The sequence below is a fragment of the Plutella xylostella genome, chromosome 19 (genome assembly GCF_932276165.1).
Source record: "Plutella xylostella chromosome 19, ilPluXylo3.1, whole genome shotgun sequence".
NCBI lineage: Eukaryota > Metazoa > Arthropoda > Insecta > Lepidoptera > Plutellidae > Plutella > Plutella xylostella.
In genome coordinates, this window is record NC_063999.1 from 934,942 (window position 1) to 962,494 (window position 27,553).

The following is a 27,553-nucleotide window of genomic DNA, read 5'->3' on the forward strand; positions in this document are numbered from 1 at the left end:
TAGGTATAAAAAGCACTTTATTTTCACAGCCTTATCCAATCTACTTTAAAATCTACAATAATAAATAACTATCCTTAAGTTTTAAGTAAGATGCCTTAGTCCTAACCAGCAGGAGGTTGTCTGGACCTGGTGAGTGGGTACTCGTAGTAGAAATGGGGCCGGGGGCGGAACATCTTCGGGATTGAGTAGTCTTCTGGCGGTGGGTACGATGGTCCTGTTGAAAGTGATATGGGGTAAGCTAAGGACTTTAAATGGGCCCGGGTAAATAAGTAACTTTTTTCATAAAACTAGTTATTTCAGATTAGAGTAGTTAACTAGGTTAATTAAAATGATAAGTAGATCCGAGGTTAACTTAACTATTAATTAACGTTAAGTACCTACTAATTGTAAACGTAGGTTAAGAAAAAAAGATGTGGTGGGAGCAACCATAACCCTGGCTCGACCAATGAGCAGAAGGATTGCCATTTTGGTGAAGTATCCCTCTTGCTACTGTACCTAGGGTAGGTACCTATGCTATAGGTAGGTACTTACTTGACATAGTAGGCGGAGGAACCACGAAACCCTCTGGAGGAAGAGCAAACGAAGGAGCTGGTCCGTTGTCTCCATCCGGCACTTCTAGATCCTTCTCTGAGTCTACCACGTGAAAATGTAACAAGTTTGGATTCTCCAAAACCGTTTCAACTGTGACCTCTTTCACGTCTTGACTTTTTAGTTCTGATGCAACGTTTGGATCAGTTCCATTTTTGAATGTTCCAAACTCATGCGCATCACTTCGGTTTAAAATTTCATTTTCTACAATCTTCTCATTGGAATTGTATCTTGAGTCTGTGTATTTATTGCTGGGGAAATCTGCCTCTGTACCAGCTTTCTCCTGTTGAGAATATTTCTCGAGCACTATACTTCTATATTTATCTCCCATGTGACTATCAGTAGCCAGGTTATCATAGAGAGGGTCTTCCAATGGAGCGTCTATCGGTTCCTCGAAGAAGTCTTCGTCGATGATGGGGTCTCCGTTAAGAGATCTTGCGTTGTTGAATATGTTATCTGAGCCGGTGTCTGGTTTCTTTTCCAGAGGATACCTCGGCGGGCACTCTTCAGGGATAGTGTAGATCTGAAAATTACAGCAGGTTGTTATATCTAAATTTATCCTCATCCTCATCATACGAGATAGTGAGCCTATATAAGCATCCCAAGGAATGCACATCAGGATCGTCGGTAAAACCTAGTTAGTTAAGTCCGGCTTGATTTTATGCGTTAAGTATGAGCTATGCTATGATGGACAGTAGGTCATAGGTAAGTATCTACTTATACAGGTAGTTTTCAGCTAGACGGTTAACTCAATTCTGATACGGCGCGGCGTGAGGACGCTTAAATTTAACTGTAGCTTAAAGCTACGGAGTACCTATAGGCATCTCTAATTATATTAATTATGTTGTCATGCCTCACCTGAGTATCATTGACATCAGCATTATAATAGTCCATGACCCGGGCGTAAGCCGGCTTGGTCCGGGCGCGCGGGCCGACCGCGTGGAGACTGTAGCACTGATGGCCGCCGCTTCCGGTGATGGCGGCACTTCCGTCCGTGGAGGCCAGGTAGAACGTCACCCGACCCCCGTTGGGAGGCATCTCTATGCGACGGAGCACTGGGAAATGGTGAAGAGAGATATGAACGTATTGTTACACAAGGAACCACGTAGCTTAGCCAATGCAGATGACGCTTTCAAGTCCTCTTGGATGTGCTGGATGAGGCGCGGAAGGAATAAGTAGTTATGTCAAAACTAAGCGACGACGCTATTCGTGTATCAGACGTTGCGTAACTGTAGATGTTTAATAAAATTTTATTATGGCCAGCATTTTGGTCAATTCACGCGGTTAGGTTACCCATCTAATTATTCTAACTTATATTGGAAAATATCGACAGGCTGAAAATATCCCACTAGACAACATTGTCGGGCCGATTTTTTATTGGATGTGCATTTTATATGTAATCTGTTCTGCCAGCCCTACACACACGATAGAAATCGGCCCGACAGCGTCATCTAGTGGGAGCAGGGGGTAAAACTCCATTCAAATATCTTACGCGTATGCCGGTCCTGCATGAGCGCGTAGACCCTCGCTGCATCAGCGCCGAACCCGCCCGGCAGCGCCACCTCCAGCAGCGCCATCTCGGGGAATGGGCCCGTCCATAGCACACATGCCTGGGGCAGAGGGGGTGTATAGTCGATAAGAGAGGTAAGTTAGTTTACTGGGGGGAGAGTTGATAATTGGATATACTGCCAGTTTCAACAAGTGCCATAGAACAACGCGGACTCGGGTGTACCCTCCTCAATGTCTATGTACCGATGACTGTGACTGGTTCTAACTTATGTGTGAAAAACAAAACAGTATGAAAGTAGCTAGTTACGAGTCATCGGTACATAGAGTTATTGAAACTGGCAGATAGTTGATAACTCTCTTAAAAGATTCAGAATAGTTTGTGTCTGTTGGTACCCCGTAAGGCCTTCACAAGAGGAGGCACGCCGTCCTGTCCTCATCAGCAACTGACCTAAAAGCTTTCCAGGGAAGCCACCCCACTACTTCGACATCCACTTAATTAGGTATCTAATTTGAAAGTGTTAAGTAGGTACTTGAAGTTGTTCGTTCTGAGAGAAAAAGAATTTCTGCTGCTGGTTATGCCGTGTAGTTTGGATATTATTATTGAACATTACTATAACTCCTAAAGTAAAGACCAGGATTCCCTTACCTCAACAACAGCAGCACAGAAGCAGAAGGTGCTGTTATTATCACAGTCGAAGGGTCCATCGGTGCGTACCGACAGCTGCACCGCCAGGCGGCCGCTGGTCGGAGCTGCAGACAGGCTGTTGTACGACCGCGTCGCCTGGACTAGGGCGCAGCCAGATCCTGGGAGAATACAAGACGGAGTAGTTAGATGAGTAGGTAGTTATTGTGGACCATATTTAACTTTGTACCTAGCCTACATAGCTCGGGCGTTGTGTGGGCTTTTACAGACAGATCAAAATAGAATGGATTGCAGAAAGTAGGTAGGAACTCGAAGTAAATGATCAAACTTGTTCTGATCTCGTCACGTGTACCACTGCAAGACAAGAACTTGCTAGTGTTCATAAATACACAGTACTTATATAGCATATACCTCTTGAACTCACCTTCAACTCCGACCTTGACCTCGTCGCACACCTTCATCTTCAAGGTCACCGGCACGCCAGCGGCCTCGGTCAAGGTCTCGGATAGCACGGTGGCCCCGCAGATCACGGTCAGCGTGAGGTTGGCGGCCGGGATCGGCAGGAACGAGGATATGGCGGTGAGCGCTTCCAGGGCTATCAGTGTGTCCTGAAATATGTGATCTGTGAGTTGTGGTATTGAGGATGTATGTTGTGAACATCAAACCAAAAGTACCAAAAGTACCATAAGTCAGCCAAAATTCCGCACGGTAATTGGGAACCTTTATTAGGGGACTGAAATGACTGATGTTACTACGGGAGAGGGTAGATACATAGAAAAGATGGTGGGTTTTTTGGTTAATTTATGTCCTTCACAATCCCCTGCGATGGTCTAATCCGAGCATAATGTAAACTGACAATCTGTAATCTGTAACGCTATCGTAAAGTTTAAGCGGACTATCCCCACTCAGTGTTGGACTCTGTTGGACTCCAACCTACCAACAGCACATAGGTACTTATTATAATATTATGGGATAGGGCACCCATCGCCAAAAACTCCGCCCCCATTTATGACCTTCCAGATAGCGCCAACAACTCCTCACCTGAGTATTAGTCATGCCGCCGCGACTGCCGACATGCGAGTGCAGCCAGCGCGCGGCGGCGCGAGCCTCCCACTGCGCCGCGCGGCCGCCCGCCCAGCGACTAGTCGCCAGGATGAAGTAGCTCGTCGCTTCTATTGATGTGGAGAGGGAGCCTGTGCGAAGAGGCTTTAGTTTAGGAATAACGGTCATAATCAAATAAATGGCTTAGGAGGTTGCATGTCGAGAGACGCTTCTTCTGGATCTGTATCAATGATATAGCGTCCTTCGCCTTAGTTAGTTGCGCTATGGTGTTAAGAGGTCGTGGTAGAGGAAGTGGAGATAAGTAGGTACTCGTTTACATAGTATACCTGAAGTATAATCATTTCATAATATCGCTCTCGTGTGGCCAGAGGCGTCTGTGTCATCAGCTGTGGTCTACGTAGCTACATGTGTTGTTACAGACTGGAAAAAAGCGACTGAACCACAGAATTCACAAGCTGCAAAAGTGGAAACAGTATACTTGCTAATATCTACTCTTACCAGTCTCCCACCACACGAAGTCATCTCGTCTCGTGGCACTCCTCAGCAGCTGCATCATGACGGCCGACTCCTCGTCCTTCAGCAGGCCAGCGACTGTCTCCTGACGATCCTGGAGTAACGAGGCGTCGTTGGTCTTGCGCAGGTCTTCTTCGTACTTCTTGAGGGTAACGAAGGTGTAGGCTAGAAGGGCTTGCGCGTAGATTCTATGGATGGAACAATCTCTTTATTTGAGATTCTCTTTCGGCAGGTAAGTAGGTAAGTAACTACCACAAGTAACTACAGTAGGGGCTTCGATGGACTATACTAGTTACAATGCTGTAAGCGTCACAAAGGTCTTCTGTAGATGGCTTATTATTGATAGTCGTGATGGTATATCCCTAGGTATACCTATAACTATAAATTGATATGTAGTCCAGTAGGGGATGCCTAGATAATTTTGAAACCTAAGAAAATAATAAGTATGTACCTGGAAGACACATTATTCTTCGTAGCCGGCAGAGCTCTCAGGCAGGCCAGTGAGTTGGCCAGCACCTTGGAGGGGATCGTGACCCCTCCCTCCACCAGTGACGTGATGACGTAGGCCGTCAGGGCCACGCTCGCTATCTCACCCTCTTCCCCGACACCACCCTGGAATTTTACAATTTCTGATATAATATGTAGACATTACAATTAAGCACTATTAACAGATGTTCATTTGAAACCCCTTCGTGTGAGATGATGACATGAAGCCCTTTTAGTGATAATTACCCACATAAGCCATTTTGACGTAACCAGATCATCTTAGCCAGGCGATCCAGTCCCACCAGAGATCTTTTAAACACAACGGCTTTCAGGAATGCATATCGATACCACAATAAATTTATCAGATTGCATAATGATAGGAAGTATACCTTCAGCTCCCTATGGAAGACTTGACCTTGGTTCCGGAAACATCCATTTTCCATCTGCTGGTTTAGCAGCCACCGCTCAGACCTCTCCACGTCTTGCGGTACACGTGATCTTGGCGATATCACCTGCATAAAAACAAAGCATCCTTTACAAAAGTAGGTGACTTTGTTGATTTTGATTACATCCAAAAGCAAGTAGTACTTAAGTAAGTACCAATTTCCAAGTTTAATGGAGATTGCAAGGTTACCTGATAAGCTCGTCTCAGATACCGAATACAGAAGGCCGTCAGCCAAGTCGAGGGTGTTCCATCTGAGACACCAAAAGCACTGAAACCTCCTGACGGGTGTGAATACTGGAGCTGGCGGGCTAAACCTGCAACATGGTCGATGGAAAGATTAGAAGGAAACTCCGGAACACGGTCACATTGTAATGCAGGTGTAATTTAAACAGAGTTAAGTATTCCATATTCCATTCAGACTCCTTAAAATATTAACTACCTAATTGTTAACTGTGTTTATTTAACCATCTCACCTCTACTGACATGATCTCTAGCTAAAGCTGCGGCAGTGGTGTGGGGTTCGAGTCTGGACAGTGCCAGCAGGTTGGTGGCCAGACGAGCCATGTTCTGTTCACCGCAACCTCGAGGGAGTGTCACCAGAGAATCGGCATCCTGGAGTAAAGAAAACAGGTTATGCTAGAATTTAGTTGCAGGGACGAATATCAATGGACGTAGTTCACAAATATTGTCAAACTTTTTTTCTTTTATGATTTTCAGGAGGCAAATTTTAATTAAAATAAACGAGATTTCTAGATGACATAGTATTATGTATAACTTACGGAAAGTAGAGTTTTAGTGGCATCTCCCACAGCCCACACCACCATGGACTCAGACCCCGGCACCACGTCAGCCCCGGGCCACGACCAGGTGACCTTGGATGGAGAGTCACTGCTACCTGGAAGCATTGGGATCTGGAGGTAGCCGCAAGTGAGGTCAAATGTTTGCCACAAGAGCAATACTAGTGATAGTGTGAAAAAAATGTTTTGTTTAGTTTGTCATATTTTTAATTTCACTGGAATTTCGGGATATAGTAAATAAATACTTAAGGGTAAAATCAAAAAGTAAAAGCTAATTTTCCAGTTTCTGTTATGGTTTACTTTACCTCTGGCACAAAGCAGGGAAGAACGATGCTCTTGTTTGGGCACTCCTTCGTGTTCGATGTTCACTTTTATGATCACCTCATCGCTGTAAGAACATTAATCATCATAACTTATATACTGAACTCAGGACGCTACCGCCTGAAAACATAGAGGTACAGCAGGAGCAAGGTCTAAAAATGCTGAGTGCCTATAGATATATTTTATAAAAGATATATTTTGTTGTTTGTCATACAATGTAGGTACAAAACCAACTCACCTAACCAACTCCCTATCACTGCTACTCTCATTGCCCCCGCACCCTCCCCTCACCTCAACCGCGCGGACACTGACCCGGCCCTGCCCCGCCACCCGCGCCTGCAGCTCCGCGCGGGGGGCGACGGACGCGCGGGGGGCGAGGCACGCCGAGACCACTGGCAGAGAGAGAAGGGACATGTGCGGGTCGGGAAGCACGTGGATTTGGACCTGGAGGTGAAAGAGAAGGACGATTGATATTTAAAACAAGAGCTTGGGATTTTGAGATCTGGAAGATATCACCAGAATTTTATTATGAAAAGTTAGAAAATCAACAGTATAACTAAGAGAGCCTAGTGGACCGACAACCTTAGATAAGTAGCCGTAGCAGTGCCTGAATGAGGAAGGCTGGTCCGAAAGTTGACTATTAGAGGCTAATGATGATGGACAAATTGGTGCTAAGTAACAGATGTAGCTTTTTTGATAAGGTAGGTAGGTAGGTATATTTTTATATGTCCGTAATTAATGGTAAAGCAAGTGGCGTAATTTTATGCTAATCTTACTTACCGATAATGGTTCATGTAAATAGTTGAAGATTCTGTATTTGATGAAAGTAGTGTCTCCTTTTCGCAATCTCTTTGGACCATCTGCATGGATGAAAAACTCACGAAAAACCTGAAAACATGATCATTTGTAACCTTAATGTGATCCCGAAAGATTTATCGAAGAAAATATTCATATTTTATGATATTATTATGCAGTATAAGCTTAAGAGTCAATAACTATTACGATTTTTAGGCCTAAATTATGTGTCTGGTCTGAAGGTCGCAATTCATATAAAACTTTATATGCCATTACGTAATACGAGTAGATGACTGTAGCCTTGAATAAAACTGGGTGTTTTCGTGAAAATTGCCTATAAAATCTAATCGAGGAAATCTCCTTATCATTATGGCTTACTTATACCCATTATCATATCAGCCTACGTCTAATAACTTCGTAGTTTTCCTGTGCTTAGGTATATTTTCCTCTCACACTGAATTCAGTACTCAATGAAAAGTGTGTACGCCGAAAAGCTGCGCATATAGCTGTTTAGGTAAACTCTTGTCTAAGATACCTATTTCGAAATTAGATTCTGATATTAAAGAATGTTATCGCTGTTTCTCTTTACAAAACCGTCGTCGGGCTACCAGCACCAAACAATAGCTATTAACAATCCTCGCTCGCTTGTAAATCTGACGTCACTCCTATGAATCTACCAGATGTTTTACAGGTGAGCAAAGCTGCTTTATGGATTGCTAATAATGTGTCGGTGGTGGTCCGGTATCTGCTCACTTGCAACACAGCCGGCGGCGACACGGCGACGCCGCCGCGGGACAGGCAGTAGGCCTCGTGCCACGTGATAATCCTCATAACTGATGGGCTGTTCTCTCTAAAGACATAAGGCGGTTCACACACTTCACCGCCTCACCGCGCGGATTGCGAATTTTCCATAGTAAATTTCCGCGCGGTGAGCCGCCGCGGCGGCGGCAGTGTGTGCGGGTAGGCGGTTCTCTATACAGGGTGTTGCAAAATTGGTATACTAAGCCGAAACCTACATGTGCAGCATGGTATATCTAAGCCCGAAACTGAAATCAGAATTTGGAAATTCGCGAAAAAAAAAAAAATATTCCATAGTAAACAGTCACGTGACCAACAAAGTTTCTACGGAAAATGAAATATATTTTTCGCGAATTTCCAAATTCTGATTTCAGTTTCGGGCTTAGATATACCATGCTGCACATGTAGGTTTCGGCTTAGTATACCAATTTTGCAACACCATTTATAAACAGTCATTTTTGCATACAATGATCCGCCCAACAAAGCTTGCTCACTTGCAATACAGCCGGCGGCGACACGGCGACGCCGCTGCGCGACAGGCAGTACGCCGTCGCCTCATGCCGCATGATAATCCTCACAACAATCCTGACATAACAGAACCTGCTCACTTGCAACACAGCCGGGGGCGAGACGGCGACGCCGCCGCGCGACAGGCAGTACGCCGTCGCCTCGTGCCGCGTGATGGAGTCGGGCAGCCGCGCCGACACCAGTGCCGAGCCGTTGCCGCTGACGCCCACCAGCTTCCAGAGCCATGCCTGCAGGAAATATAAATTTAAGGCTACATCTATAGAGATCTGCAAAAAGGGTATACTAAGCCGAAAGGGGGTGACTCAGGGGGCCATTTTGAACAACTTTTGTTCTACGTGTTTTAAAAATAAACAAAATAATACCATATTCGATAGAAACTTTGTTGGTCACGTGTCTTCTTACTATGGTTGGATAAAAGCAGAGGTCACAGGTCAATAAGTAGGTAGGTATATTACAGTTGTAAGTAATAGTTGCATCCCATATAATATATCTAACAGAGGACGATCGACGGCTGATGATGACGATGAGTAGAATACTTACCTCTTGAAAGTCGCTTCTAGGCTTCAAGTCACCATACTGCCCTGTAGTGAGCGGTGAGGGAGCATCACAGGACCTTTGCATGGGAGTCTCAGCGCCGACCCAGCGCAGCCCGGCCGAGGCTAGAGACGCTATCGTGATGTCTCGGCTGTTGGTGGGTAGACCGGGGTTGTCATCCGCTGGATTTGAAAATCTTTTTTAGAACTTGCATGGGAAAGAGGTGGAAAACAGTGTGAGGCTAGTAATGTTGGTGATGGAAATTGGCCCAATGATTGTTACTTAGGACAGCAAGCTCAAGTGATTACAAACTAGGTACATATTACAATATCCATGTATACTCTGTTAAGTGAATGTAAGTAGTATAACTTAGGCACAGTAGGGTTTCCTAACTCTAAGCAAGTTAATAGTCACTCACTCATAAAACAATCGCCTGTAGCATCATACACAGTCATGTTTCGGTTCGCATCCATGAGTTTGTTGACCTCTGTCATCAGCACCTCCCGGACCCCCTGGATGTCCGGCTGGACCCATTTTGATGCCGTATCCAAAGCTGTGAGGGCACAGAGAGAAGGACCCTGGGTGGACACTTGCAGAGTGGTGAACGAGCCTGGACTTGCTTGACGAGATTTCCACGTTAATTGCGCCTGGAAGAAAGGTTTAATCCATTTTTAGGTCGGTAATCTTTTTTAAATCATTTTCTTAAAAATAATTCTTAATCGCCAGTTAAAACATCTCACCTTATTAGCGAAGCATTCATCGATCTCAATGTGCTTGCTAGCACTGACCAGCTCATCATTATAGTAGAAGTACGCTAACAAATGACTGTCGGGACACATCTGATGCGTCAGACGTATCGGCAACATAACCCTTAGCAGATGTCGATCTAAAAGATTTTCCGGGTCACTTCTAGAGGGACGACGAAAGGCGTTTGGATCTGGTACATAAAGGCTATTTTCTCTTTGAAAGTAATCGGTTTGTTGAGGTTTAGAGCCATAGGAGTCGTAGGTTCTGAAGTAATTGCAGTCGGTGTCTCGGGAGGCTGATCTGGCTCGACCTGAGTTCGCGATGGGGCATTGGCTTGTGGCGCCCCACCGGTGGATGGTCCCACCGCGTGTCACTACCTGGAATGAAGATCACATAGAAGTTACCCAACAAAGAGGAAAAAGTTAGCAATATTTGATGATCTAAAAATGCGACACAGGACTATGCAAAATAATTTCAAATAAAACTAGAAGCACTTACAACAAAATGCACAGTGATAGCCTTGGAGACATTCTTCAGGTTCAGGTACAGAGGCACGAAGACCCTGGCTCCTGGCGTGAGGGAGTCACCAGACAATGGACCGAAGGCTGCGTGGGAGAGACCGGCCCTCTTCACTGGGAGGTACAGAGGAGGCGCGTAGATCTGAGAGTCGTTGGCGATCGTAGCCTGAAAGAGTGACAAGATATTGAATGGCTTATTTGTAAAGGACGTTATGTTTTAGTTAGAAACATAAAATCAGTCTTCGACTTTAGTTGCCACTAATAGTCTTGAAGGGATTGATTTCAGTCCGAAAATAGTCCTTTGTAATTTTTGTAAAAGGTTTTGACTTTGTTTAGGTTAAACAACTCACCTCAAATCGATAAAACGGGAACACCTCATTTTCCCCAACAGTGAACATGATCCGGGCCACTCCTCTCCCATCAGTAACCGTCTCATCACACTCCCCGACCGTGGAGTTTTTGGGAAGAACCTTGTGTAGTTTGAACGAGGATTCTTCTGTCACCACTGAAGGTTGGCTGGAGGGGGTTCGGCAGATTCGGAGGCGTTCATTGGCTGACGGCTTTCCATCCCATTGTGTTGCTTTGATCTGTAATGAAGATAAACAATAAGGGCCCTTCCATTAATCACGTGATCACGTGAGGTCGTTTTTCTATTTTTTTTGTTTTTTCTAAAAAAAAAAATCCTTCCCCCCGGGTGATATTTGGTGAGGTAGGAGGAACGAAAATTGCGTTTTGATTTGAAAAACATTTATTACACATAAATGTTTTTCAAATCAAAACGCAATTTTCGTTTTGCAATAAAATTTATTATTTTAATCCTATAAATCCTATCTACCGATAAAATTTTTGCGCCGTTCAAAATTTCGGTTCAGAAATACCTTGCGCTTTTTGTCAAAAAATTTATACACGTGATGTCTAACGATGCCCCCCCTCCCCCCTCGTGATGTTTCGTGAGGTTTTCCGTACCCCCTAAAAGGGGGGGGGGGGGCTTTGAGCCTCACGTGATTAATGGACGGCCCCTAAGTCATATTTTAGTAAGGTAGAATTTAATGCCATTCTACATAATATATCTGGAATGTACCTATCCACTGTAGAATGAAACTTTTCATATTATATTTCTATCTTTTGAAGTTGTGTATTTACTGAATAGCTCCTGTGTAAACTGGAGCAGCAACCTATATCCTTCTACTGAATTAAAAGACTTTGCTTTGCTGGCTGGTATGTGGTGGCTGTATGGTAGAAAAAGTAGGTACCTTAAGTTTATAAGGTAGACCTGGCGATACGACCGTCCGATACTTGGTGAGGAACTTCAACGCAACCCTTTCCTCTATCACTTGCGAGATGACTGTTGTATTTTGCCAGATTCTGGTGCCATCTTCCTGAAAAATACCAAAAAAGGTAGCTTTAGAATAACGTGTGACTATTTTGACTGGTGGTCAAATGATAAACGATGGTGCGAGAATTTATGATGTGCTCATACTCATATCAGGAATATTTGGTCTAAGGCTCATAATATTATGCATGGTTGTTAGCAAGGGCACAGTTTTTATTTTAGCAAATTCGTTCCTTTGTAGTCCCCACGATCAGAAGAAGATGATCGCCAATCTCCGTTAGGAAACGGCACTAGAAGAACCCAAAAGCTTTAAGCAACCCCATCTCCATACCTGGAAAGCAAAGTCAGCAACCACCACATCAGGAGGATCCACCCCCTGGAGCCCAACCCTGCGGGCCGCCACGGCATGTCGGTGACAGGCCTTGGGCGCCCGCAGTCGCAGCGCCGTGCGCACGCCACCAGAACGAGCTGCGCCGCGCAGACGGATCACTAGCATGCCTTGTACTGCCTCGCTCCACGGGTATCTGGGGGGAAATAACTTGAATTAAGTATGGAAGAAGAAGTGATTTTTAAGGAATTATGTGATGTAAGTACTGAATACCATAAAAAGACGCAAGTTAGAATACTTCCGCCACATTATGCGTAACCCCAAATATGAACTCCTCTAAGTTATAACCCAGGGGAAAATATAAGGCAGGAGGAGGACTGGGACGCCAATGACATCATGGCTGCAAAATCTACACCAGTGGTTCCAGCCCAGCTGAGCACTGGAGAATTGTTCCGTGCAGCGGCCTCCAAGACGGAAATCAGCAGGATGATTGCCAACCTTCGCTAGGAGATGGCACTATAAAAAGAAGAAAGGGTGAAGGCAATATAAGTAAGATTATTTAGGTGCCTCCACTGCTAGATGTCTTCGAGAGAATTCCACAATATTTTGTCTTTCTTATCTTCAGTCCAAGGAGGATCAAGCGAAGGCGAAGTTTCGTAGTGCAGCTGCGCTAACCATGAAACTATCTCGTCGCAAATCGTAAGCATCCCTCGTTCTTTTTTTATTTTGCTACAGTAACCCTCCAGACATACCTGACACAGACATTCCACACGAGCCTCTCGCTGGTCCGCAGCACGCGCGGCGCGTGGCGCACGCTCAGGTGGAACGGGGGCACCTCGTAGTCTCCCACCAGGAAGTTCGCTGATGCCTGTAGACGATGATGCACATTAAAAATAAGCTAGTCCAACGTCTTACTGTAAAAACTACGCAAACGTTAAGCAGAAGTCAGCACTGTCAAATATTGAGCCAGGCGCTTCCAGTCACATGTCCGCGGCTGGTCCAGTCGGATAGAAGCAGTCGGAGACCGATATAATAGGGTCCGACAGGCATAGCGCGCACCAATAGCATGACTGCGTCGTCTTAACGTGGTGTTGTCATTTAGCCTCGCTTAGACGGTCCATAACCCCGCGGCTAACAAACCAATAGCGACCGTGCGGCAAAGCACCATGGAAAACCAATGCCGTCATAGCTTCATTATTCCACCAGCACCTACAAAGGGGACTTAAACACCTTCTTCATTGGTCATCTTACTGTGGTGCCGTCACTAAGCCTGGCACTCACAGTCCACGTGCCCGCAGCCGCCTGTTCGTCAAGCCGGTGCTGCTTCTGCATCAGATCCAACCTGTCATAAGAGCAGCCGGAGCGTGCCAATGTCGAAATGGACCAATAAAAAACCAGCGGCATAACGCTCACCAATAACATCACTTACGGTGGTGCCGTCATTAAGCCTGGCACTGACAGTCCACGTGCCCAATGCTGCTTGTTCATCAAGCTGGTGCTGCTTTTGTTTCAGGTCCAACCAATCATAAGAGAGCCGCAGGAGCATGCCAATTTCGAAATTGGCCAATCATAATCCAGCGGCATAAGCGCGCACCAATAGCATCACTTACCGTGGTGCCGTCATTGAGCCTGGCGGTCACAGTCCACGTGCCCGATGCTGCTTGTTCGTCCAACCGGTGCTGTATCTGCGCAAGGCCGAGGCGCGTGCGCACTCCACGCCATCTAGCGGCGACGGTGCGCTCGCCCGTCGCGTCTGCTGGGGACTGCAGGTAGATCTCGTCTATCTGGAAACATTTGGTATAGAAAAGGTTTATTACAATTAAATAACTATGTAGTACCTACCTAATACGACTTGGTTTTAAACAAATTGATGAGGTTGAAATTGGACCCACCTGTAACCTGTCAAACTTCAAATTTCCAACGAATTATCAGGCGAGTATTGTGTTAAATTATCTAGACTTCCCTCCCTTTCAGCCTTAAGCCATAACTATCTAAATATTCTAACTTTCTTTGCCGTTTTACTTTCCCTTTGCTCTAATAAGTAGGTAATATATTTGACTTTGTTTTCTTTTCTTTTCAACCCCAATTTATTCCACAAATCTAGTAACTTTACTTATCCTATACAAAAACTGTAGTCTCCCTGTCCCCTCTCATCGTTTAATTTCAAATTTTACCACAATACACACTAGGTTTAATAGTAAAAAACAACAAATTTTATTCAGTAATTCCCTTCTAACATAACCTGTTCCCCATCCCTGTAGTCTTGTAGGTAGTCCTGGTTTAGGAATAGGGAATTAAATCCTTCTATGACTCGTGTGCTCGGTTCACTTGACTTATATGTGGAAGTGAATTTGAATGCCTGTACTTGTTACATAGATAACTAACAAAACAACCTTTCATTGTATCTTTAGCTTATTGAAACTATTATTTATTTATTATTTACTAAGTTTTTTTTTTTTTTTTTATAAATGAATAGAGTAATATTTCTTTAGTGAAAATAGGTTATAATTTAAAATATACTACTTAATTAAACTTCAAATTATCAGTATTTTTAGTAGTTAAAGAGTCTTTACTGTTTTGTATCTAAAATTCTGATAAGAAGCCTATCTGAGGTTCTCTGACTATTCACCCCTTATCCTATACCGATATACTACCGTAGCACCCCGTGTTTTTTCAGACAAAACCAAGATGATGTCCCGAAGCAAGGCACAGACCCGTGACTTGGAACTCCGACTGAGGACAACCTTGGAGGACCTCAAAGCATCCCGTGAACTGACAGACCAACTCATGAAGGAACGGGAGGAAAATGAAAAAGAATTTGAGTGCCTATTACAAAAGAACACAGTGCTAAAGAATGAAATGTGCGAACAGGATATCCTGTACCAAGACCTGCAAGGCAAGTGTGATGAGCTCAATGGTCTACTGAGGTCATATCATCAGTGCCAGAACATCCATGAAGCTGCTTTGTCTCAGATCCACAGCCTGGAACAACAGCTGGCTGAAGCCAACGGAGACCTCCAAAGACGGAATGAGGAGAAAGAGCGGGATGAAAATGACAAAACCATCGCTTTGTATGAGGAACTGGTCAACTCACAATGTAAAGCAGTACCTACCATAGACCTCACTACACCTTGCAAAGAGCCCTGCGAACACAAAGTGACAACTAAGATTATTGGTGCGAATAAACGGAAAAAATACTGTAAAATCAACAGATTTATAAAGAGAAGCCAACATACAGTGAGAAAAATCCAAAAAAGCTCACATAACCATATGAAGTCCATTAATGAAGAAAATGTTAGACTTGGACTACTGGTCCATAAGTACGAAAATGAAATTTTAGTCCATAGGCAGGAGCTTTCAGAATGCAACACTTATTATGAGATGAACATGGCAATGTTGCAGCGCAGACTAGTCAACTTAGAGTCTGCCCTTAACAGTACCCGGGTGCCATATTCTGGGGATATAACCACCAGTCCCCAGATGTCAGCATCACCTGAGCAGCCAGCAGACAGTGTCCTACCAACAGACGCTCAGGTGCCACCTGCCTGCCCCCCTGCTGATGTCCATCCAACTACCACAATCTGCAACGACGAGTCCGTCGTCGAGACGAGTAGTGTCCTACCACCTGACGCTCAGCTGCCACCAGCCTGCCCCCCTGCTGATGTCCATCCAACTACCACAATCTGCAACGACGAGTCCGTCGTCGAGACGAGTAGTGTCCTACCACCTGACGCTCAGCTGCCACCAGCCTGCAATCTTCATGAGAACCAGCCTACTACAGTCTGCAACGACGAGACAGCCGTCCAAACGACCAGCCCGTCACCGTGTGACCAGCCCGAGATTGCCCTATCTTCAACACCGTGTACCGGCCTGCTTCGAGAAGCTCCTTATGAGACAATTGTTTTCTCTGATAAGCTAGGTAGCAAGATGGGTCATATGCTGAATGACTATCTCAGACAAAATGTAGTTAACATATGTATGCCAGGCGCCACATTTAAGCAAATTGTGGATAGGATAGTATCAGGGCAATACAGCTTGAACACTACAATAGTAGTACTAGTAGGAAATAGCATAGATGTAAAGAAGGAGGACCTAATTCAGTGTTATGACGCACTTTCTGACATGAATGTTACGAAAACCATAATTTGTGCGTTCCCCTACTCCGCTTCACGGACCACAAAGCAGAACAGCTATATTCATGATTTAAATATGTTATTATTTAACATGACCTTTGGTGACCGAGAGAAAACGATGTATTTCGATACAAATAAATTTATTAATAATTTTATTTTGACCAGGAGTACATTATTTGTACCTAAATTTTATAAGCGACAGATAGCTAAGTTGTTAGCTTACAATATTTATGACCCTGTTATAAGTTGTATAACAGAAGTAGGACCAACTGATACGATAGTTAGTAGTAATACTAATGTAAATTTAAACTGCCAGGTACGACAAGAGATGAGCAACTGAGAGTTGTACACCAGAACATTCAGGGGCTTTCTCGCAAACTTCTAATGTTAGAATTATTTTTAGAACAATACGACGTAGACATAATTTGTATTACTGAACATCACCTAAAAAATGATGACATGAATTTTAATGTAAAAAATTACAATGTTATTAGCTCATTTAATAGGAAATCGTTAGACAAAGGAGGATCATTAATATTTGTAAAGAACAATTTAAAATGTAAGGAAAGGAAAGATATTGTAAAATTATCAGTCGAAAGAATAGCTGAACTAGCCTGTGTTGAGATGGACAAGTATATAATTGTAAGCGTGTACAGGCCCCCATCTACTGACTATAAAGTATTTGAGAAAGTGATGGAGGATAGTCTTACCATCTTATCTAGGAGCTCAAAACAAGTGGTCGTGGTGGGAGATTTTAATATTGATTTATTAGTTGAGACTTCTATGAAATGTTCTATAGTTAACTTGTTTAAGTCATTTAATTTAAGTAATGTTTTCCTGGAACCAACCAGAATTACTCCCACCTCAGCGACTTGTATTGATAATATTTACTGTAATTGTGATTTTACTAATAATTCTGTAATCAATTGTTTACCATCCGACCACAGTGGGCAAATTATTACGTTTCCTTGTACTTTTGAACGTAAGTCAGCCACTTTCAAGTTCAGACCAGTAACATCATACAGAATTGATAAGTTTAAATCTCGATTGAACAGTAAACTTGACTACTGTAGAAGCTCTGAAAGAAATCCCAATGATGCCTTTAAGGAAATATTTCAAGGTTTGTCTCGAGAATTTGAAAACGTGTTCACTAAGAAAGAAGTAGATGTTAATTGTAAACTAAGTCTTAATGACTGGGCAACATCGGGAATTTATAAGAGCAGACGTAAATTATATGATCTCTATGAACAGCGTACATTTACTCATGACGATAACTTTAGAGATTATGTAAAGAAATATACAAAGATATTCAAAGCCGTTTGCCACCAAGCTAAATCAGATTATATAAATAGAAAGATTAAAAACTCTAATAACAAGATTAAAACCGTATGGAATATCATTAATACTGAAACCGGGAAGAATAAACCACGTGATTTAAATTTTGAACTTAAAATTAATGATAAAATTGTTTCATCTAGTGAAGAAGTGGCTTCCGTCTTTGAAGATTTTTTCCGTAGTATACCGATAGCTACAACTGAGAACCTTGATTCATCTTGCGCTGAAGCTGAACGTTTGCTAAGAGGGAATGCACCGCCTTGCGATCTCGACTTTCAATTTCATGGTATAAATACACAGACAATAATTAGCACTTATAAAGAATTAAATTTAAAAATGACCGAAGATTTATGGGGCATGTCCGTTAAAGTTATTAGTCATGTTATTGATATCCTAGCACCCCACTTGGCTAATCTTTTTAACAGATGCATTGAGGTCGGTGTATTCCCCGATTTGATGAAACTTAGTAAACTAATACCGCTTTTTAAATCTGGTGAGAAAAATGATCCCAATAATTTTAGGCCTGTATCAGTTTTGCCAGTACTGAGTAAAATATTTGAAAAAATTATGCTGCATCAAATGCTTTCGCACTTTAGTATTCACGGCCTTCTCCATAACCAACAGTTCGGTTTCACCAAAGGTCGATCTACAACTGACGCTGGTGTCGCGTTGGTCAAACACATATTTAGTGCTTGGGAGGAGCGTCTTGATGCTGTGGGTGTATTTTGCGATCTATCGAAAGCATTTGATTGTGTGGATCATGCCACTCTACTTATGAAACTTAAATATTATGGGCTAACTGGCAAAGCTCTTACATTATTGGAATCATACTTGAGCAACAGAACTCAACTAGTTGACATAAATGGAGTGCGTTCGGCTGGCTGTCCTGTCAGTATGGGTGTTCCCCAAGGCTCGATTTTAGGACCATTCTTGTTTCTTGTATATGTTAACGATTTACCGTTTTTGGTAGATAAATTATGTGAGATAGTACTGTTTGCTGATGATACTTCACTTATATTTAAGTTGAAGCGACAAGAAGTCAATTTTGACAATGCAAACAGTGCTCTTTCCATAGTTGCTAATTGGTTCACTGTAAATAATTTAGCTCTTAACTCCAAGAAAACGAAATGTATTAAATTCACTTTGCCTAATGTAAGACAAGTAGAGACATATTTGACATTGAATAACGATAAGCTAGAGTTAGTAAATGAAACGGTATTCCTGGGTATTACAATTGACTCAAAGTTGCAATGGGGACCCCATATTGAGAGGATAGCCGGTAGATTGAGTTCTGCAGCTTATGCGGTTAGAACCATTAGACAGTTAACAGATGTAGATACAGCCAGGCTTGTGTATTTTAGTTATTTTCATAGTGTTATGTCTTACGGAATTCTATTGTGGGGACGAGCGGCTGACATTAATCAAATCTTTGTTCTGCAAAAACGAGCAATTCGAGCCATATATGTATTAGGGTCTAGAATTTCATTAAGAGATACGTTTAAGGAAATAGGTATACTAACTGTTCCATGCCAATATATCTATGAAAATATTATGTATGTTCGTAAAAACTTAAATTCATTTAGTAAAGTAGGAGCCACTCACGGTATTGAGACCAGAAACAAAAATAAGTTGCTTTTCCCCACACTCAGACTTTCGAAAACAAACACATCATTCATGGGGAACTGTATACGTTTTTATAATAAATTATCAAATGAAGCAATAAATCTTACTGAGCAAAAATTTAAGAATTATGTTAAAGCTACATTATGTAGTAAAGCTTACTATAGTATAAATGATTATTTAAACGACAAAAACGCGTGGTCTTGTCCACCTCAGCTAAGGCTATTGAAAAAATGAAATGGATATAGGTACTTAAGTAAAATTGTAGGTACTAGATATAAGTAAAAATTGTAATAGATATAAGGAAAAAGTTGAAAAGATGCTCGAGGAGTTTCTTTCGCCATTTCTTTCCTTCTCAATGACGGGGCCTTTGTGAAATGGTGGTAGATGACTATCGACAAATAATTGTAAAATTTTACGTCGATTAAACCATTTGAATTTGAAATAAAAATCTAAAAAGACGCGTAGAAAAAGTAAAGCAAGAAAAGAGTTCTGAAGCATGAGCTGTCGAAGTATTTCTCGCGATCTTTGTCAGTCTAGCACGTAAGAAAGGGTGTCTCAAGCTTTGTTTCTAACTAGCTATCTGGGTCCTACTGCATTTATTAGTATTGATAATTTAAATCTAAAAAAATATTGTAAAAAATTGGATTTCAACTTTATTTTTACTATGCAACCAGGCAGATAAATAACTACGAAAATTCCGCGCGAAAGCGTGACTTTTGGAAACTGGTTTTCCTGAAAACAATAATTACAGTTACTATTAACGAGCAGAGTGCGCGTGTTAAATGTGATATTTGATTTACATCGCGTCCGAACATCCGGTATTAAGTATGTAAATTGGGAAACACAATGAGAATTTATCGTTTTCCCCAACAGTACGTGTTATGTAACTGTTCCATCATTTTCATCCCGTGAGCTAAGTGGATCACCAACGAGGGGGCGTTTTTTGTTAATTATAATTTATTTACCTACCTATCTAACACGCCCTTCAACTTTTTTCCTTTTTATAAGTACAACTTTATGTTGCCGAATGTATGGGAAATGCGTGGTGGAAAGAAACCTAACCCCCTGTAAGGTTTTCCTTTCCAAATTCTGTGACTAGCTAAAATCCTATACTTCTGGACATACATAGGCTCCTGTAACCCGAAATAAATAACTAGGTCCACAGTGTCCAATGTATCCACGGCTACAATTTTTTTTTGTAGTCATTACTTACCGTAGTTTGGACCAAAGATGGGTGGAAAAATATTTTATTCAACCCGGCATATATGTCATCTTGTATTCTTTATTACCTAATGAAGTAGCAAATGCAGATGTACTAGAATCTAGAAAATATGTAGGCCCTACGACCGGTCTGCCAATTCTACGAATAGAAGCTCTTCGAACATTATAATATGTGAGTACGTTAGGCCAAAGTTATAATGTAATGTTTGCATGTTAACGCTATAAATCTGTGATTTATTTACTTATACACATAATCCTTACTGCAGTTATTTATGTTAAAAATTCCCATGAAAATGACTATAAAATATGATGAGTAGGTAGATATGATGACAATAAAATTGTGCTTAACTTTAGGTCGTCACCGATTGATAATTACAGTTCTCCCATATTAATAATGCGCATGCAAATCTTCGCAAACTGTCGTATTCCCGGAAACACCCGAATCAGTGCCTTAAACAAAGCACTTGCATTTTGATCCTTGTTCGAAAGAAATAGTAGTCAATATCATGTGACACATAATCGAAAACAATTTGGGCGGTCGGTGGCTGTCACCGATCAGTCAAGGGTCTCAAGGTCAAGATCAATATTACTTTTGTGGAATTATAAAGAGCTGCAATTACACATCGTTCTTGTTAATTTTTTCAAATGTGAATTTAATTTCAACTTTAATTATTTTTGACGATGCCATATTATGAGGCACATTTATGAATAAAATTTGCGTCACATTGATAGACTTCACTTTGCCAATAAAGCCACACCCAAAAAACCAAGTTTGTAATTGTAATATTATTGTGAACGATCAGCGCTGTAAATACTTTTGAACTGAGATTTTAATGTAAACATTTTTATTAATGTGAAATAATCAGTGCTGTAAATACTTCTGAACTGAGATTTCAATTTTTTTATACATATAAACCTGTGTTTGAAATCCATTGCTCCTTATAATATAAACCTTGTGTTATTCAAACCTTCTTTCATCCATCTTTACATCAGCTTCAGTAAGACACTTGAAAAGTACCTACTGTAACATTTTCGAAGTAAATTTTAATATTATGGAATATTATGAATTATCGAATCAAATTTCGTTACTGATAAATCAATTATCTCTTTTAGCACCAATTACATAATTCTACTAAAATTTCATGAAGAAAATGCACTTAACCACTCTAAATACATAATAGTTTTCTAACGCTCGGGAATACGACCGTTGCCGAACAATGACGAAGATTTCTATGTGCATTATCAATTTTGGGGAACTGTACTTAATTAAGAATGGTTCAATCGAACTTGACCATCAAAATAGCTTGGACAAAAATGGGGTAAGTACTAGTAAAATTATATATTCTATGGCCCTCTGTACTTACCTTACAACAGAAATATCTGGCAAAAGTTAGATTTTCCACGTTTTGCAGAAATGCGAACGGAAAATTTAGTTTTGCACATGCAATAATTATGCAGCATAATTTTATTATAACTTGTGTTCATGTTTCCGCTTGGGTACAGTGGGGTCTAGATAAACCTTACAAGTTAATAGGGTCCCTTATTAGTGGGATGTAAAGATTAAATTTGAATGAAATTACCCTAAGTGTCTCAATTAAGGTAGTGGTAAATGTACCTGCATTAGCTTAATTTTGTATTTTATGAAGTTTGGTAACTACGGTTATTTTATTTTATTGAAGCAATGAGAGTGAGAGTATCGGTGTGTTTGTATGTAGGTGCAATTATTCTTATATAATTATTTTCTTCCCTTTAGCGTGTCACAAAATCTAGAGCTCGTCTAGGGTTTGTCACCGTGGTAAATGGATCATCTTCAACATCAGCCAATAATCATCCACTGCTGGTAAAAGAATTAGGCTGACAAAATACGATAACACGAAATGAAAAGGTTCCTCTGAGTAAAACACCAAATTGCTCCTAAACGGAAAAGGCTAGGATAATGACGCCTTTTACAACATTGAAGTACATTTAACAGAGCATCAGGATATTACCAACTACACGCGGTAGTATTTTATTCAAATTTTAAATTATATATTTGAAAAAAATTGGGGTCGTTTGCTGTCTGCTTTTTGTGAGTGGAACTTTTTCAATGCCCGGGAGTGTATTAATTAACCTTTCTTTAAGGGATAAGAAGTCACCAGTGCAAAATCGGTGGCTTCTTATCTCTTTTTTTCACTGTACATAATTAAATAACATGTTTTGCATGCATGTGGTACCGTTAGGACAGGTTGCGAGGGACACTGGATATGTGACGAATGGCGATGCTATTGACCCGACATCCTTTACCCACTTACAGTGTTTAAATTACAACCAGTTTTGAGGCTTGAGATCCGTGTATTTTGTGTTAACAAGTATTATATTATTTGCAACAGAGGTCGTGATTATAAATTAATCGTTGCTAAGTTATTTATAGAATTCTTTGTTCATGTTATGTTAAAATGAATTTATGTTATCGAAAGCAGAGTTGCTTAAAGTGCTCAGGGTTTAGGGTTTGATTCCCTACTAGTTAGGTGTTTACGAATAGATCTACTATTGGTATACATCACTATGTAAAAAAGGCAAGACAAGATAACATCAATGCGGCGATCCATTCTAACTTCTAACATTAACTAAAGCAGCGTCGCTCGCTCGTAAAATCTGACGCAACTTTTATGGTTCTAGCAAATGCTTGACAGGCGACCGAAGATGATTCTTCTTCTTCGAGTGCCTCTCCACTACCGCAGGTTGGTGGCCAGCTCTCCATACTTTTCTCATTCTTCGCCAAGGTGCTTATAGATTGTAAATAGCTAAAATGTCGGCCGTACTACTAAGTACGGCAGCAGCAGTACTCACGGGAGCATTCCTCGGAGTGAATTAATCCTGTAAATTCATGTAGGTATGACTAGCGACATCTAGCGCTGAACCCTTCAACTATAGCATCAACAACTACTCACGGGAGCATTCCGGCGTGAGGTCTTGTCGCAGCGCGCTCGCACGCACGCGCAGCGCCCCCCCGCGGCGGCAGCAGCTCACCACCAGCACGGGTAGCCACCATAGCTAACTTAGTGCCGATGTATCTGCCCTCATTATAACAGTCGCTGGTAGACGGGTTTGTTATCGACGTAGATAAAAGCCACTTTATCGCGATTTGATATAAATACGGCGCTGTGATTTGTGGATCACGCATTACGACGATTACGAACCCTCGTAGCGGCTGCTGATGTTTGATCGTCCATACCTATTCCTTATTCACGGAAGCTTAAAATGACCTCAGCGAATCCTGTACCACTAGCGACATCTAGCGCCCTATATAGCAGCAACAGCTACTCAGGAGAGCATTCCTCGGCGTTGGTTAATTTTTTACCACTAGCAACATCTAGCGGTCTACCCTCAAACTACGTGGCACAACTACTCACGGGAGCATTCCTGGGCGTGAGGTCGGCGTGCAGCGCGCTCGCCCGCACGCGCAGCGCCCCCCCGCGGCGGCAGCAGCTCACCACCAGCACGGGTAGCCACCATAGCTAACTTAGTGTCGATGTATCAACCCTCATTATACAAGTCGCTCGTAGATACAAGGGTTCGTTATCTACGTAGATAAAAGTAACTTTATCGCGATTTGCTATAAATACGGCGCTGGTGGTGCATTAAACCAATTTGTCGGTATTTGATCGTCCATATTCATGGAAGCTTAACATGACGTCAGCTAATCCAGTACCACTAGCGACATCTAGCGCTCGACCCTTGAACTACATAGCACAACTAACTCACGGGAGCATTCCTCGGCTTGAGTTAATCCTGTGCCACTAGCGACATCTAGCGGTCTACCCTCAAGCTACGTGGTACAAGTACTCACGGGAACACAGGCGACATCTAGCGCTCTACCCTCAAACTACGTAGTACAACTACTCACGGGAGCATTCCTGGGCGTGAGGTCGGCGTGCAGCGCGCTCGCCCGCACGCGCAGCGCCCCCCCGCGGCGGCAGCGCGCGCGCTCACAGCTCACCAGCAGCACGGAGGCGCTGGATATGCGGACCGAGGAGCGCTGCTGCCAGGTGCACGGGGTGGAGGGGTAGCTGGGGGGAATGGTGGGTTGAGAGAATTTGTGATAAGGAGTAGAGAAGAAAAGAAAGAAAGATAGAATGTTTGTCACAACAGATAGTTAAATAGGCATCAGATCAGCGTGTGCTGTTGTCGATAAGGCATGCAAAATGCTGGTTTTCAGCTGCACCTGCTTATGTGATTCCGTTATTATGTAGAAACTTAACTCACTTCACGTTAACAATCAATTCAGCTTTAGTGTTCGGTAACTGCGGCACCGCAATGTCGATACACCCTCCATCACCTGCAAAAACAAAAAAAATACAATAAAAACTCCTCTCCGAACCTCTAACCGAAGTTAAAAACGATCTACTGGTGGTAAATTAGCGTATAACTTCTGAACGGCTTAACCGATTTTAACAAAACATATCTTAAAAGACCCAAAATAAAGTCATCCTTCCAACAAAACAATCCTCATCAAAATAGATCCATCCATTTTTGAGAAACATGACCGCTAATACCCCCCCTAACTCAAACAGAGCCCAAAACTCTATCTACAACGGCAAAATCTTCACAATCAGCTTACCAGCCACCAGCTCCCTCACAGCAGTGGTCTGCTGCCCGCCCGCAGCCAGCGTCAGGGTCAGCGTGGCGGCGCCGGCCGTGTGGAAGCGAGACAGACACGCCCGGGAATACCCGCCGGCTGACAGCACGCCCGGAGACAGGAAGATGTGGTTGGCGTCTGTGCAGGGGTAGCTGGAAGGATGGAGGTTGGTTAGGGGTGAAGAAGATCGTCTTGATTTTAAGGAGAAATCTTTTCTTAATAAAAGCAAAGTATTTTAGTCAAGAATTCCACCCAAGACGCACCCGATCCAAAGGTACACATGACACTGACAGCATTACCACGCTGCACAGCCAGGGATACCCTCTGCATCAGGTGTGCCGCGGAACGATATCCTAGACTAGGAAAAGTTGTATATTGCTGGAGATAGTTAATATGCCTCTAAATCTCTAAATGAAATAAATCTAAATCTCTAGTCCAAACTTAAGTATACTCGTATTATGGTATAAATCGTTGTTATAAATAACAATAATAATCGAGCACAAAGTATTATAATCGAGCCCGATCTGAAAATTCATTATAAATATAGAAATTAAGCACAATAACAAAGACGTGTCTGTCCCACTATAACTGTATTCTGTTCTAGTAGGCACATCATTATTGAATATCTATAGAAAATATAGTAATCCAGTAAGTATAATTGTAATGAAGAAACACAATGCCATGTAGATAATTACTTCTCACGCCATGACCTCCGCAAAGCAGATGAGTTTCACATGATATCATTATTCATTACTCTTGCTTCATACCTAGATGATCCTATGTACTATGTACCACTGCAGCGATAAGTAATATAAATAATAGTATTACATAAGTGAGTATATTTTTCTTTGTGTGAAAAAACTGATACAGTTTTCCCGCGAACTTCAGTCACCTTTTAAATCTAGATCCATGTCAGCTACATGCCAAAATTCATGGAAATTGGTCCAGCTGTTTTCCCGTGAAAGAGTAAATAACAGTCTTACATCCATCCAAAAATGAAATAATAATTAATACTCACATTGTAAGTTGGTTCGTATATTGGGTACATTAAGATGCACCATAAACTGTGGCTTATTATTATAGGATTAATAGGATCATTAGAAACTTGATATCTCAATGCATTTAGTTGTTCCTATGAAATTCATTGATAATAATCTGCTTCAATTCTGGGTATTTATTTATTTATCGTATCGTAAATATATAAATAGCTTCTGGGTATAGTGAAGTTGTTATAGGTTGGTCTGAATTTTATTGCTTTTATTTAACCTCTGATCAAAAGCTTAAATTACGACTTGTATGAAATTTATTGTACGCATTTTACTTTGAAATAGATCAGATTACATTATCAGATATTATCTTATTAGTGAGAAGTGATTATAGTCAACAATGGTTTATGAAAATCTCTTCAGCCGTCCTAAGATAACGTACCTACCTCTTATCTACATGTAATATCACACACATAATCAATAATTAAAATAAGGCGAAAGTTTGTGAGTTAAACTTAAAGTTAAAAAACTAAAACACTGTTTAGCAAGTGTTTAAAACGAAATTTGACATATTTTGTAGGCGTTGTTAAATACTGTCTAATTTTTTGTGACTACACAATATCCTTATACCGACTTACTTCAATATACTTAAAACATAGGCTAATTTCTTTCCCGGAATTCCCACGGGAACCCCTTTCAAGGCCAAGAGAAGTTTGCGTTAGAAAAACTAGTTTGTTATACATAATACACTCACGAGCCATGAAAAATTTCCAGTGACATTATGGAACATCAATCACAGGTGTAACTTTTTCTTTGCTCATGTGTGTATATTTAAATTGTATTGTTTATTGTATTTGTTCGGTGTTTGTGCAGCACCAAATAAAATCTTTTTCTTTCTTTCTTATTTGCTTCAGTTTTAACTTAACTTCACTAAGGTTAAGTTACAGTTGCCCGCGTGTCCCGGGGTTATCTATGCCTATGTCGTTGGCCTCATCGCGTCACTCACTTTCCAATCTTTACTGGATGTAGGTATGTTTACATACCTAGCTACAGATAACAGATAATTAAAGTTAAAAGCCCAAATATAATCAAAGACACACAAATGAATTAAGCCAGTCTAGGGATCTATGTTTTGACCCTTTCATTTCGGTTGGGAAAGTGGTAAAAAGGGGTCAATACAACATGGAATAGAATCTATCCCCACTACTGGAGCTAAAGGGACTAAGGAACCCCAATAAAGACTAGGATGTTGGTGCAAGAATGCAACATTGCCAAGCAGGCAGTCTATGTTAATGAATGTACCTAGCTTTAGTAAGAACTTATATGTATACCTACAATACAAAGTTGATTACAATGTACCTATGTAATGACCGCATAGTACTATATTCAACTTTTTGATAAAAATAACCACAATATTTATGTACCAACCTTTGAATGTCTTCTGGTTCTGAGACATTGTTAGTAAACTTGGACTCCACTATCACGAATAACATTAACACATAAACACACTTCATCGTTTTATTCTTCTTTGAATCACAGATTTTTTAAATAAACTAATTTAATAAACATTTTGTTCAAGTTCAAAAAACCACTTACGAGTTCACGAGATTCATTTCAACTGTCACTTTTAATTTGTATGTGTACCTACGTGCACTTTGAAAATAAGCTTTTGTTTTTTTTTTCATCTGATTA

General features: G+C 41.6%; 1 protein-coding gene across 1 annotated transcript; it reads right to left on the reverse strand.

Moving 5' to 3' along the window:
* Positions 1-27,501, reverse strand: LOC105383369 (pregnancy zone protein). The gene is made up of 30 exons (XM_048627848.1): positions 27,290-27,501; positions 24,858-25,027; positions 24,503-24,575; positions 24,144-24,306; positions 13,556-13,729; positions 12,698-12,813; positions 11,949-12,141; positions 11,538-11,663; positions 10,635-10,871; positions 10,265-10,450; positions 9,760-10,143; positions 9,438-9,666; positions 9,026-9,201; positions 8,566-8,712; positions 7,145-7,252; positions 6,603-6,808; positions 6,349-6,431; positions 6,026-6,141; positions 5,720-5,858; positions 5,436-5,560; positions 5,191-5,313; positions 4,767-4,927; positions 4,301-4,503; positions 3,782-3,933; positions 3,165-3,348; positions 2,744-2,901; positions 2,081-2,198; positions 1,447-1,643; positions 532-1,111; positions 1-214 (listed from the first exon to the last, which is right to left on the reverse strand). The coding sequence occupies exons 1-30, from the start codon at positions 27,373-27,375 to the stop codon at positions 102-104; spliced, it is 5,226 nt and encodes a 1,741-aa protein (XP_048483805.1). The 5' UTR covers positions 27,376-27,501; the 3' UTR covers positions 1-101.
* Between the last annotated feature and the right edge of the window lie 52 nt (positions 27,502-27,553).